Genomic DNA, 11504 nt, shown 5'->3' on the forward strand with positions numbered 1-11504 from the left:
TTTTTTTATTTTTTTTTTTTTGGTTTTATTTATCAAACATACTTTCCAAACCCGGACAACCACATGGTGACAATTAAAGGAGGTACTAGCGAGATATAATTAAAAAAGGGAGCAAACCAACAGAAACTTTCACCTAGTCTAGTAGAACAACACCATCATCCACCCTTCAAAGCTTACTCACAACACCGTCGACAATCTTGGCCACTTCCTCAAACTTGGTGAAAGTAGGACAATGCCCCGTCTCCACCTCGAAAGTATCGACGTCTCTACCCGCCTCCCGCATCTTCTCTACAAACGACTTCTGATAATCCAAAGGCACCGTCATATCAGCCGTGGAATAGATGTACGACACAGGAATATCTCTCCAAGCGCACCGTTCGACAGCCTGATACATAGTCTTTCCATTCCAACGCGGCATAGCAGCGATGTAAGCATCGGTCTCCTCATCCGACCGACCAGGCCCAACAATTAGATTCTTCGGGTCACGGCTCACACAACTGTTATCCTCCGCGAAATCAAATGCCAGGGGAATCAGCTCCCCGTGTCCGAATGCCTCTACGACGCTAATCATAGAGTTGTTCTCCGTGACGGCGAAGGCAGCGATGTAGATCAACCGGACGACCCCACCCGTCCGGCCTTGTTGTTTCCGGGTCTCAGCCCCCAGGCCCACTAGGGCGTTGGTGCCTACTTGACCACCGTAAGAGTGCATGAGGACGACCACCTCCCGGCCGGCTTCAGCGAGGCTCTCCACGTAACTGCGGATGAGATCCGTGTCGGAGGAAAGATCTGTATTGGGGGGACGGGCCCCGTTCACGGAGAGCAAGCGGGGCACGTGGACTTCATGGCCCTTGGACCTGAGTGCAGAGGTGAATTCAGCGTAGTGGGCTGAGGTGTGCCAAGCGCCGTGGACTAGAAGGATGGCGGGGCTGGAGTTGGGCATTCTGAAGTTGAAAAGGGCGATGGTGGACGGGTGTTTTGGAGCGGAGAAAGGATAGCCAAGGAGGAATTGAATCAATAAGGGTAAATAAGTCTTAGGGAGGTGGTAGGTATGGAGGCTAGGGGGAGGGGTAAGTGATCTCCTTATTTATGTTCTCTATGGATAGGATAGGGAGGGAAGTAGGATACGTTATTGTTCCTGGGCTGATCTTAAAACAGCTCTCCACCGGACGTGATCGGCTGGTCCAGTGGAAAATAAAGGCAACACACCCGGTAGTTTCATCCGCTAAGACTAGCGTGTTTGTTGAGTCTTTGTTACAGTTATTAAGGTGCAAGAGGTGGGGAGAGAAAATCTGAGGTCAGATTTCGAAGTATGTACGGAGTATGTTTACAATTTTGTTGGTTTCGTACGTAATATTGATTGATACCGTCTCGCTGTGTTATTATGTAAAGTACTGGTTTCCCTGCAATAACCATAGATTGAGAGTCTGGCATGGGTAAGAAACGAAATAGACATAAACAGGGCAGAGCCCGACAGATCAGATCAAATCCACAAATAATGCGAGACTTCGAAATGCCAACCCTACTAGTATCACAAGTTAGTAGCATGTATGTGCAGAGTTGGTCCATATGATGCTACGAGGAGTACTCTCAAGAAGATGCGGAATCCCAGTTAACCTGCATATCGGTCTGCACGCGCACAGCCTTCGAACCCACTGCTCCGTGATTCGGCTTCGGGGGCACCGACTCAATATCAGTGTAGCAGCCACGCCTCATGGTGGAGGAATCATTCTGATTCTTCGTCGAATTCCCAGACCCCAGAAAGAGCGGTCGAGACGATCCACCGCTAGACCATTTGGTGCTACGCCTGTCGGAGCTACAGAAGTGTTGCATCAGGCTAGGGAGCATTGGTAGGCAGGAACAAATAATACCGGTGTCCATCTCCATCAGCGTCCAGATTCCCGGCGTCGTCAGCGAGTCTAAAATGAAGTCAGCTTCTGTGAAAGGTTGTCGTCATCCATCCAGCCCGCAGGGAATCCAGGGAGGACCTACACGTTACATCGTCCATATTCATGGTTGCAAGGAAGTATAATCGCACGATACTGGCAATACAGACGCTACAAAATCATGGGATTTTCGGCAGCCGGGCACAGGCGAACTATGCAGCGGGTAATACTTTCAAAGACGCTCTCGCTCATTATCGATTGACTCGCGGGCAAAAGGCCGTGTCTATTGACCTAGGCCTGATGGTGACTGAAGGTGTAGTTGCGGAGAGCGAATTCCTTCTTGAGTCCATGCGTCGCCTTGGTCATTTGATGGAGATCGCGCAAGATGAGCTCATCGCGCTGTTGGACTATTATTGTAATCCCGATCTCCCTCTACTTTCTCAGGACGCCGGGCAAGTCATCGTTGGGATCGAGATGCCATCAAAAGTGATAGCGAAAGGGGTAGACCTGCACCATTCGATCCGCCGGCCGATATTCAGTCATTTATTCAGAATGGATACCCAGGAAGCCTCGAAGCTGCACAAGGTCCAGGCAGGTGCGGCAAATGTTAATCGCTCTTCAAGGCTCAAAAATGCTACGTCACACAATGAGGCAACTGAGCTTGTCACTGAATGGCTTTCAGCCAAAGTTGGTCACGTCTTGGGGATGTCACCGTCAGATATTGAGCCGGGTAAGCCAATCCAGGCTTATGGGATTGACTCGCTTGTGGCTATCGACTTGAAGAACTGGTTCGAGACGGAAATCGGGGCATCGATGACAGTATTTGATGTAATGAGTAACACGCCTTTGGGACGGTTGAGTGCGATGGCGGCTGAAAAGAGCCGCTATCGTCGCTAGACTGCACTCTCTTGATAGTTAATGAAGTGAATTATTTAACCCGAAGTCAAGGTATATCAGAGCGATGACAGCAAGTAGGTTGAGCGGTGCCAACATACAGGCTACTGCAGGCGACAGTAGATAAAACAGATAGAGCGCAAGATCAAGCTGTATATAAAATAACTGACAAGATATAGTTGAAAAAGCTGGAATAGATTATAATAATAGACAGAATTACTATGAATCTTACTATATATATAGAGTAGTTAGAGCAGGCAGTACTGTAAGCCACCTAAATACTGTATTCCATAATGGATCACAATGAGACATGACAAGCTGCTTAGGATCATAGTTTCGCTCAGACAACTCTTAACAAATATGAATTCTCTGCGTCAACCTACTCAATAAATGAGGTTCTCAACTAGCTCTTTATTACTGAATCGGTCCATTAGCTCCTGTCATACTAGTTGTCAACGATCTTCAACAGCCTGTTATAGCAATTATATACTATGGCCGCCTCCAAATCTACACGTAAGGTTGATTAAATCATTGGGATAAGACTTCAAGACAAGCCACCACCACCACCACCCCTTCTCAAACCCCGTCGAGAAATCTGTGTGCAAGATATCTGCAATTTTACATATCGCATCGGACAGCCTACTTTCCTTTTGGCAATATACCATGCTCCCACTACATACAAGCTCAATTTACTAGGAATGTATCATCAAGCCCTTGGAGAGTGGGGTTGCTTGGGATAATTATTGTGTAGTTTGTAAGAAAGTGTCGAATAGATCAAGGACCATTATGATGATGTTGGGTATCACGCACGCACTAGTATAGCTCAGAAGGCGATCGTTGTTCGGCTCCTGGGCTGTTTCCAGGTAGCTCATGTCCTGGTCGCGTACTGCCCAGTAGCTCTGGCCGGGTAGGGTTATTATGCAATTCCGCCGAGGTACCACTATAGTTTGCTGCAGATGGATTATTGGAATACCCTTTTGGTTGGGCATAAAGGGCAAGTGGGTTGTAGCTCGCATTAGTGTAGTCAGGCTGTGCTGCTGGTGAGGAATGACGGCGGCGGCGACGACGACGAAGGAAAAACCATATTAGTCCCACGATTAACAGTGCGCCGCATACTCCTCCGACCACACCACCCGCAATTGCACCTGCATTTGTGGACGAACCCTGAGGCAGCGATGACTCAGAACCTGCTGAAGTCGAGGAAGGTTCGGAGGTTGTGGTGGATATCGAGGTTTGTGAGGATGTTGAAGAGGCTGCCGAAGTAGTCGACGCTTTTTATTGCGTTAACTGCTCTGATTCTCTTGGGATGCGGTTAGAAAACATGACTTACCTGTCAATTTACCCTCCTGGATCACCCTCGTCATGGTACCCTCATCATGACCTTTATTATATTCATCCAGTGTCGCACAACCTTTGTAACCTTCCTTATTATTGAATCCTATCAAACCTGAGGCGCAGCAAAAGTATCCATAATCATCCGAGTAGAGGATCAAGGCTGGATCGGCGCATTGTTTTGGGATTTTTGTGGTCGTTTTCTCAATCCTGCATCCTGTATTGTTATCATTGTCCGTAAAGAACGACGTTCCGGCCGGGCAGCATGTCGACCAGTTGTCCCAGGTTGGATGTCCCGTTTCGGTATCCTCGCATAGATTCGCTCGACGGGCCGCCCAGCCGTCTCTTGCATCCGACGACATTGTATCTTGTAAAGAGATCCGATCCAGGCGCCAAGACAAAAGAGGTTTGAAGATTGGAACAACCGGTTTCTGGCCCGGTGCTAATGGGACAGCTCGCGACGCAGGTGAAAAAAATGACGGAAGGCCAGAGGGCCTGAGGAGGAGAGAAATACCCCAGAAATGAAGATCGCCGAGCATGCGACCATTGTGGACTTGTATAAATAGTAGACTGGAAGAACCAACAGACACATCCCAACAATTGGCAGAACCCCTTCTAGGTGGGTCTAGTGCTTATCCTTGGCCCCCTAAAGTTCCGAAGATATGTATGGGACGTCGCTTCGAGGTTCAGCCTCGCGGCTGGAGGGAAGAAACAATCTCGATGTTTCTGATCTTATGAACTGAAATATCCCCACGGTATGTCGGACACAAATCTATAGAAGACATTCATTACTCGTGGCTTTAGAAGATCATACAGAAATTGTAAGATACTATATAAGGTATCGTAGCGAAGCGAGTGAAGAGAGGCCAACACTTGCCCGTGTGGTAGTAGTATATACACTAACTATACAGGGTCCACTGGGCCCTTCAATGAGCCAAGGCTTGGCACATGCACAATTCTTGCACAAACACGAGGCTGTAAGGTGGAGATGGGAAGGAAAACCGAGACTCCATCCTTGGAGAATTATGGTCTTCGAAGGTGAACTGCCTCAGCCTAACTTCAGATCGTTCAAAGGTATACCCAATCGATGGTTGTGAAGCCATTTCCTTCCCCACTCAACCCCGCCCGGCATTCATTTTCCACACTTGTTTGTCTTGTGTTTCCCTCCAAATGAATAAACCAGCAGCCATTGCATTGCGTGGAAAGTATGCTGTCGTTATATAAATCATTATGAGTGCCATGCACCTTGCCTATGGAGACGGCAGCTGTGCACCTATGTTGGACGAAATACAGCCCCCTTTGATCTCTCCTGATGATAGATCAAAAACTAGACAATATACGGAGTACGGAAAACCCACTCCGTACGTTAATTGCAAGGGTCCATTGTCATCACGTGTCACATTTCCCAAATAAGTAGGTGAGCTAAGGTTTACAGCACCTTGTATGGATGAGATAACAATTCAACATAATGAGCAATACATGAATAGAGATATTACTATACTGATTCATTGGTGTATGGTTGATGATATACTACCAGCACCCTCCTTTCCCCTGAGATTGCGACATTGGTTACAAGCCCGGACTTGCAGCGTTTTGTCTGACCAACAAGCCTCTGCACTTCGGGAAGTTTATATGGATTATAAAACCCTATCTAAGCAGCCGGGAAGGAAGCACTAGCCGTCAAATGATTGAAGCCAGAGAGGCTGAGTGAGAAAGAATCTTAGGAGCCCAGACAGGATTGAAGCTGGCAAGGAAACCGAGCAAAGGAATCCTATGAGGTAATACAATGAATTGACGATCTATATGGAATCAGCAACAGAACGAACAAGTTGGATGAAGATATGATCACCACCATACTTCTTAAAGGTCATACAAAGTGAATATAAGCTTATGAGAGATGCTTTGGTCGCTCAGGGGTCCGAAGAGCTATTAGTAATTCTATCACACTTACAAGTGAAGGAGCAAGAGTTGGACCTGGAACAAATTGAGAAGGAAGAGCCAGTCAATCGAGCGCCTCAGAAAGGAAAGTGCTATAACTGTAACAATGAGGATCACTGGAAGCATGAATGCAAGGTCAAGAAGAAAATGGGACAGAAAGATCAGAAAGATCAAAAAGGACAGAGACACCTCAAGGAACCGTGGGAAGAGCCATGAGCAGAAAGACAAAAAGATTTATATTCGTCGTTGCCAGGTCCCGGTTCCTTCCACAAAAATGGACGGCGAACAGAAGGAAACTGAAAGAAATCACCCATAAGGATCACGATAGGTAGGCCACGAAAACGATCCGGAGAGGATCTGTTAAGGGAACGAGCAATTTTGTACCGATAATTATAGCATCCGGAGATCGATCATGCTCATTTCATCAATGAGAACTAGTTTATGTGCCCCAAATACTCAGACACGACTAGTAGCCATCACTGGTTTATATGAAAGGGTAATCCCCAGAGAGAGAGTCAGTCAGACTTCCATCAATTAATATAAGTTATAGGCGTCCCTCCTCTACTACGTCAATTTGTAGTTTTTGAGCAAATGTGTATACCAAACGAAGTGGTGAGTCTTCTTGAGAGGACCTTTCAGTTGCTGTGATGCGATTTCGTCGGCTCTATCATCGTGGGCATGATGACTACCACGCCAATGAACGGGTTTAAATGTGGTCCTTCCGCCCACTTCGTGCTATGTCAGTCAGAGATACTATTGCACGGTGGGCGACTCGTTTAAGAGTTTAGTGACGGAGGTCGACGATAGAGGGATTATCTAAAGGGTCCAAATAGTGCAGCAGTGGGGTTTGTGAGTCGCTTTGTGCCAGTATTAATTTTAGGTCATGGACAAACTCCTCACTTTCGATATCTATTATCAGTGGCGGTTCCGAACACCCACCGCCTTCCGCCGGTGGGTGTTCGGCAGCCTAAAGGAATTTTCAGCGTAAAGGAAGAAAATGAAGCAATTTATATTATCACCACTAAACACCTGTAGAATCAATAAAATAAAGCTGATCACCCGATTCCTCTACCAATCCTGTATCTGAAGCTATAGTTTCATTTTCTATATAAGACACTGGCGGGAGGTGGCCGTACACTTTAAAATACACCTTATCCACTGCTTTCTTATTTTTTTCATTATCTTTGGCCTTCCTATCTGCAATAGACCGATTCGCATCCTTTACACACAGTATACCACTATCTCCAAGGCGTTGAATCTCTCGCTTAGACTTTTTACAGCTTCAGGATGCCTGTATAGCCTCAATTCATATAAGAGTTAAATTCATAATAGCAAGCTGTTCAGATTGAAGCTTTTGTTAATAAAATAAGCAGTCAAGATAGCACTCAATACAAGAATTGTTTGGTGTATCATTATTTAAAAGCTTAAATAGCTTTTTCTAATTCTTTTCAACTTGCTGAGCACTTTTTGGAGGTATATTCTCAATACTTAAAGACTGAGGATTTGGAGGCGGCGTAGTCTCTCTATACACGTGTAAATCAGGTGTAGAGATCTCTAGTAAAGATAGTAAAGTCTTCTGAATATCTTCAATAATTGAAGATCTATCTGGAGAAAAAATACCGCGTTCTTTAAAAGAATTACAAATAAGGTACAGAGTAAAAGTCTTCTCACGTACAGTAACAATATCATATAGAAAATTTGCTTTATCTCCCGGGACTCCACACCACTGTACAATATAATTATTTGCACTGCGAAAGTGTATTTTATATATAAGAAAGGACTTTCCATCAAGCAATTAACAGCGATGTGTTATATGAGATCAAAAACAAAAGAGAAGAATCTCATATATCTCACAGAGTTAAAGAAATTCAACTGTTTTATAAGCTATATGGCCGTCGAAGAGAAGTATACATTTTTCTCCCTTTCTTGTACAATCTTTAGTCTCCTCATAAAATCTTTGAAGCCATTCAAGCGCGATTTTATCGTTTATATAGCCTTTATCGGTGACTGCAGTATAATAATCGGGAATTGTTTCATCGTACCAGACCTCCATAAATTTCTTCCCTTTAAAAATAAAGAGTAGAGTCATAATCCAGCCATCTGCAGCAATACACTCAAGCGCAGTAATATTCTCTGGATACTCAGTTTCAGAAAGATTAGGAACTCTTCCCTTTGTACCAAGCATTTTTTGAGGCTTTCCACTACCTGGTTGAAAGCCGCATTTATCAAAGTTATACACAAGACAAGCAGGAACATCTTTAAGTAAGTTAGTAAACTGAATATATCAGAATTGAAGCTGTCTAACATCCTCTACATCTAGACACTTCTTCTCCTTTGGCCTTTGAATCACAGGGCTTAATTTAAGATCAGGAGAAAGTCTTTTGGAAAAACAATATACCCATAATCGACTGACACTCTGTGTAGGATTATCGCGCTGTACAGTAAGGTTTGCCCACTCTAAAAGCAATAATATAGTCACCGAGAGATAAATATCACGCATTTTAGCAATCCATTGCTTTAAGACAGTCTCTTGATACTCATTTAGCACTTTATTTAGTACATTTCGAGCTGTACAAGACTTTCTTCTTTCATAAATACGGCCATGGAGTGTGCGATATGGGATCCCGAATTCCCGCGCGATTTTTGCAATATTAGGCTTTTTTTCAAGATAGACGGCTTCAATAGCTTCATCTACACGTGAATCTGAAATTTTAGACATTTTGGGCATTTTTTATGGTTTGTATAGCTTCAAAAAGATAGAAAATTAATTATCTTCCTTTACGCTGAAAATTCCTTTAGGCTGCCGAACACCCACCGGCGGAAGGCGGTGGGTGTTCGGAACCGCCACTGATATAGCCTTTCTCTACCCGAACGATCCGATATCAAGTCCTGAAATTAGAGCCATATTACCGGAAAACTCCAAGTCCACCGTAGTTACTATAAATTGAGTATATGTCATTAATTCTATAGATTCTTTGATTTTACCATACAGGTATCTAAATAATAGTCACGGTGGTGTATCGATGCCGTACTTCCCATAATCGAAGTGTTCCAAACTCGGTATACTCTCGGCCCAGCCGTCATCCAGTTCCCCGAGTTGCCCTTCCTCTCCGATCTCGATTATGTCCATCCTCCCAGCCAGGACTTCTTTCTGCCTTGCTTGGTACTCGGCCGCAACATCTGGATGCGGTACCCAAACAACTCTCATCCCAGCCCGTCTTCCGGCCTCTACTCCAATCACGCTATCTTCGAACACCACACATTCATGAGGCAAGATAGGCTTTGCGCCACAGGCCGCTGCCGCTGAATTTAACAATTGCAGCGCCACGAGATATATATCCGGTGCTGGCTTCCCTCGCCCCGGTCGTACCCGCGGATCATCACCCAAGACCCGCCTGTCAGGCGGAAAGAAGCCAAGCAAGCGTTTCGTTTCCGGCCTGGAGGTCTTCAATTCGTAGCTGCGGCTTTTGGTGCTAGATGCCAATGCTAACTCGATTCTGTCCCCCGAAGAAGCACTACGTGCCTGGGTGAGGGTCGACAGGATCTTCTCCGCCCCAGGAAGCGGCTTGCAAATCGGGTAATGTCGTCGCATGTTTTCAGTCGACTCACGCGCGAATTGTTCGCGGGAGATAGGCAATTTGGCCCAATTGTGGAACGTGTCGCTATTGGTCGAGTCTGGGATACCCATGAGCTGGGCTCGAATCGAACGGTTAAAGGGGGGTCTCTTGTACTTCTCCAGAAGTTGGTTCGTGGATTGAGTTATTATGTCTTCGGAGTTGATGAGAAGCCCGTCCATGTCGAAAATGCAGGCGCGGATGGCCGGGAAACTGATTACTCTTTTTGTTAGTGTACTGTACTACTACTCTTGGCTCAGGGGGGGGGGGGTTTGGTTGGCTGGTACATACTCGGCCTCATGGATAGCCATAGGGACTGATTTAGAGTCAACAACTTGATACGGTGAGGGAAGAACTTGTATGTTCAACTTTGACAATTGATTTGCGGGGTTGATTTCCGCTTTCCATGCCTTGATCTGGTCTAGCTTGGCTGCCGTGCCGTGGCGCCTTGATTATAGGCTTGAAGAGCCCTAATTGAGGCCCATATATTGTGTCCCTTATAATGACATTATAGAGATATAAAGGTGGAGAAAGAGTTGGTGAACCCTTCCCATGCAACACTGTGCAGCTGGTTAGCAGTAATGGTAGTAATGAGAAATATATTCAAATCTTTTTTCTTCTTGGAATTAATCACCTTTCGCTCCTCTCCTTTCTATAGCTTCTTTTTCTATTTTCTATCCTAGTCCGATTAATGCCAATAACCAATCGCCCACTAGACGTGATGGGAAAAAAAAAAAAAAAAAAAAGTATGATTGGAAACGTTTCCCATATCAGATGCGATGCCCCAACCTACTCTACAAAACTAACAGAACCGCATCTTCAAATTTGCATCCAAACTCTTTTGAATCGCCACCTTAAACAATTCCTGAACCCCACTTTGATCCAAATGCGAAATCGCCTTTTCTGTACTTCCTCCCGGAACACAGACTTCTTTTCGCAAAGTCACGACGGGCTTCGAGGACGCTCTGGCGAGATAACCAGCGCCAAGACAAGATTGAATAACGAGGGGTTCAGCAGCGTCCCTTGAAAGACCCATGGATTCAGCTGCGGCGACCATGGATTCGATGACGAAGAAGAAATGTGCAGGACCAGATCTACCCATTCATTAAGTTAATGGGACTGTTGATTGGTTGATATATATTGTATAGAGAAAGAAAAAAAAAAAAAAAAAAAACCCCCAAAGAAAGACTTGACTTACCCCGACACCGCCGCGACAACATCTAGCATCGACTCTTCCGGCACGATAGTGACAAGGGGAGATACCTCCTCAAGAACTGTTTTGACATGATTGACGCGAAGCGCGGCATCTTCCGATGCGAAGAGACCGGTCGCACCCTGCCTGAACTCCACGGGGGTGTTGGGCATGGACCGCACAATTGCCGTGCCTGTTGGCAGCCAATCTTGGAGCTGGCTGACGGTTATGCCAGGACACATTGTCACCACGGTAGGACGGACAGACGGATCAAAGGACGCGAGGGTGGGTGCTAGCTGTTTTGCAACGGTGGGCACATCTGCTGGGCGTGTGCAGATGAAGACAATGGGGGATGTTGGATTATCTTGGGTGGAACTTCGCTGGGATATTCTGGCGGCTTGCCAGATGCGTTGATCCAGGTTATCGTCGGTGACCAGAAGTTGCTGGTATCGCGATCGCAGTTCTTGGATATGTTCCGGCCGTCGGGCTGTTACTGCGATGTCGCATTGCAGGGTCCAGGTAGTGGTAGAGGAGAGAATGCCACTGATTATGGCTTGCGCGAGATGGCCGCCTCCAATGAAGGTGAGATGGATGGGACTTTCCGTGGAAATAGTCATGGTTTAGTTAATGGATGGCAAATGTTGGTTGTTC

At 45.8% G+C, this 11504-nt stretch overlaps 5 protein-coding genes across 5 annotated transcripts; 1 reads left to right on the forward strand and 4 right to left on the reverse strand.

Moving 5' to 3' along the window:
- Window positions 1-52: 52 nt before the first annotated feature.
- BDV27DRAFT_127936 (alpha/beta hydrolase) lies at window positions 53-1280 on the reverse strand. The gene has a single exon (XM_032066873.1). It carries the CDS (start codon window positions 938-940, stop codon window positions 167-169), a length of 774 nt encoding a protein of 257 aa, XP_031927828.1. The 5' UTR covers window positions 941-1280; the 3' UTR covers window positions 53-166.
- A 729-nt stretch (window positions 1281-2009) lies between these two features.
- On the forward strand, window positions 2010-2780 carry BDV27DRAFT_157511 (uncharacterized protein; the record flags this gene model as incomplete). The annotated part of the gene is made up of 1 exon (XM_032072518.1): window positions 2010-2780. One exon carries the CDS (start codon window positions 2010-2012, stop codon window positions 2778-2780), a length of 771 nt encoding a protein of 256 aa, XP_031927829.1.
- An 810-nt stretch (window positions 2781-3590) lies between these two features.
- Window positions 3591-4471, reverse strand: BDV27DRAFT_157512 (uncharacterized protein; the record flags this gene model as incomplete). Its single annotated transcript, XM_032072519.1, has 2 exons — window positions 3591-4048; window positions 4108-4471. 2 exons carry the CDS (start codon window positions 4469-4471, stop codon window positions 3591-3593), a joined length of 822 nt encoding a protein of 273 aa, XP_031927830.1.
- A 4583-nt stretch (window positions 4472-9054) lies between these two features.
- BDV27DRAFT_172106 (putative HAD superfamily hydrolase) lies at window positions 9055-9972 on the reverse strand (the record flags this gene model as incomplete). Its single annotated transcript, XM_032075766.1, has 2 exons — window positions 9055-9874; window positions 9953-9972. The coding sequence occupies 2 exons, from the start codon at window positions 9970-9972 to the stop codon at window positions 9055-9057; spliced, it is 840 nt and encodes a 279-aa protein (XP_031927831.1).
- A 471-nt stretch (window positions 9973-10443) lies between these two features.
- Window positions 10444-11489, reverse strand: BDV27DRAFT_172109 (pyrroline-5-carboxylate reductase family protein). Its single transcript, XM_032075767.1, has 2 exons — window positions 10860-11489; window positions 10444-10755 (listed from the first exon to the last, which is right to left on the reverse strand). Exons 1-2 carry the CDS (start codon window positions 11468-11470, stop codon window positions 10464-10466), a joined length of 903 nt encoding a protein of 300 aa, XP_031927832.1. The 5' UTR covers window positions 11471-11489; the 3' UTR covers window positions 10444-10463.
- Window positions 11490-11504: the final 15 nt, after the last annotated feature.

Source organism: Aspergillus caelatus, assembly GCF_009193585.1.
Source record: "Aspergillus caelatus strain CBS 763.97 unplaced genomic scaffold BDV27scaffold_82, whole genome shotgun sequence".
Classification (NCBI taxonomy): Eukaryota; Fungi; Ascomycota; class Eurotiomycetes; order Eurotiales; family Aspergillaceae; genus Aspergillus; species Aspergillus caelatus.

What these genes read in the sequence shown, in the direction of transcription:
- BDV27DRAFT_127936 (XM_032066873.1), bottom strand. Translation starts at nt 940, where the DNA reads ATGCCCAACTCCAGCCCCGCCATCCTTCTAGTCCACGGCGCTTGGCAC.
- BDV27DRAFT_172109 (XM_032075767.1), bottom strand. Translation starts at nt 11,470, where the DNA reads ATGACTATTTCCACGGAAAGTCCCATCCATCTCACCTTCATTGGAGGC. An exon ending in GTTGTCGCGGCGGTGTCGGG is followed by an intron (nt 10,756 to 10,859) that starts GTAAGTCAAGTC and finishes ATGAATGGGTAG; the next exon opens with ATCTGGTCCTGCACATTTCT.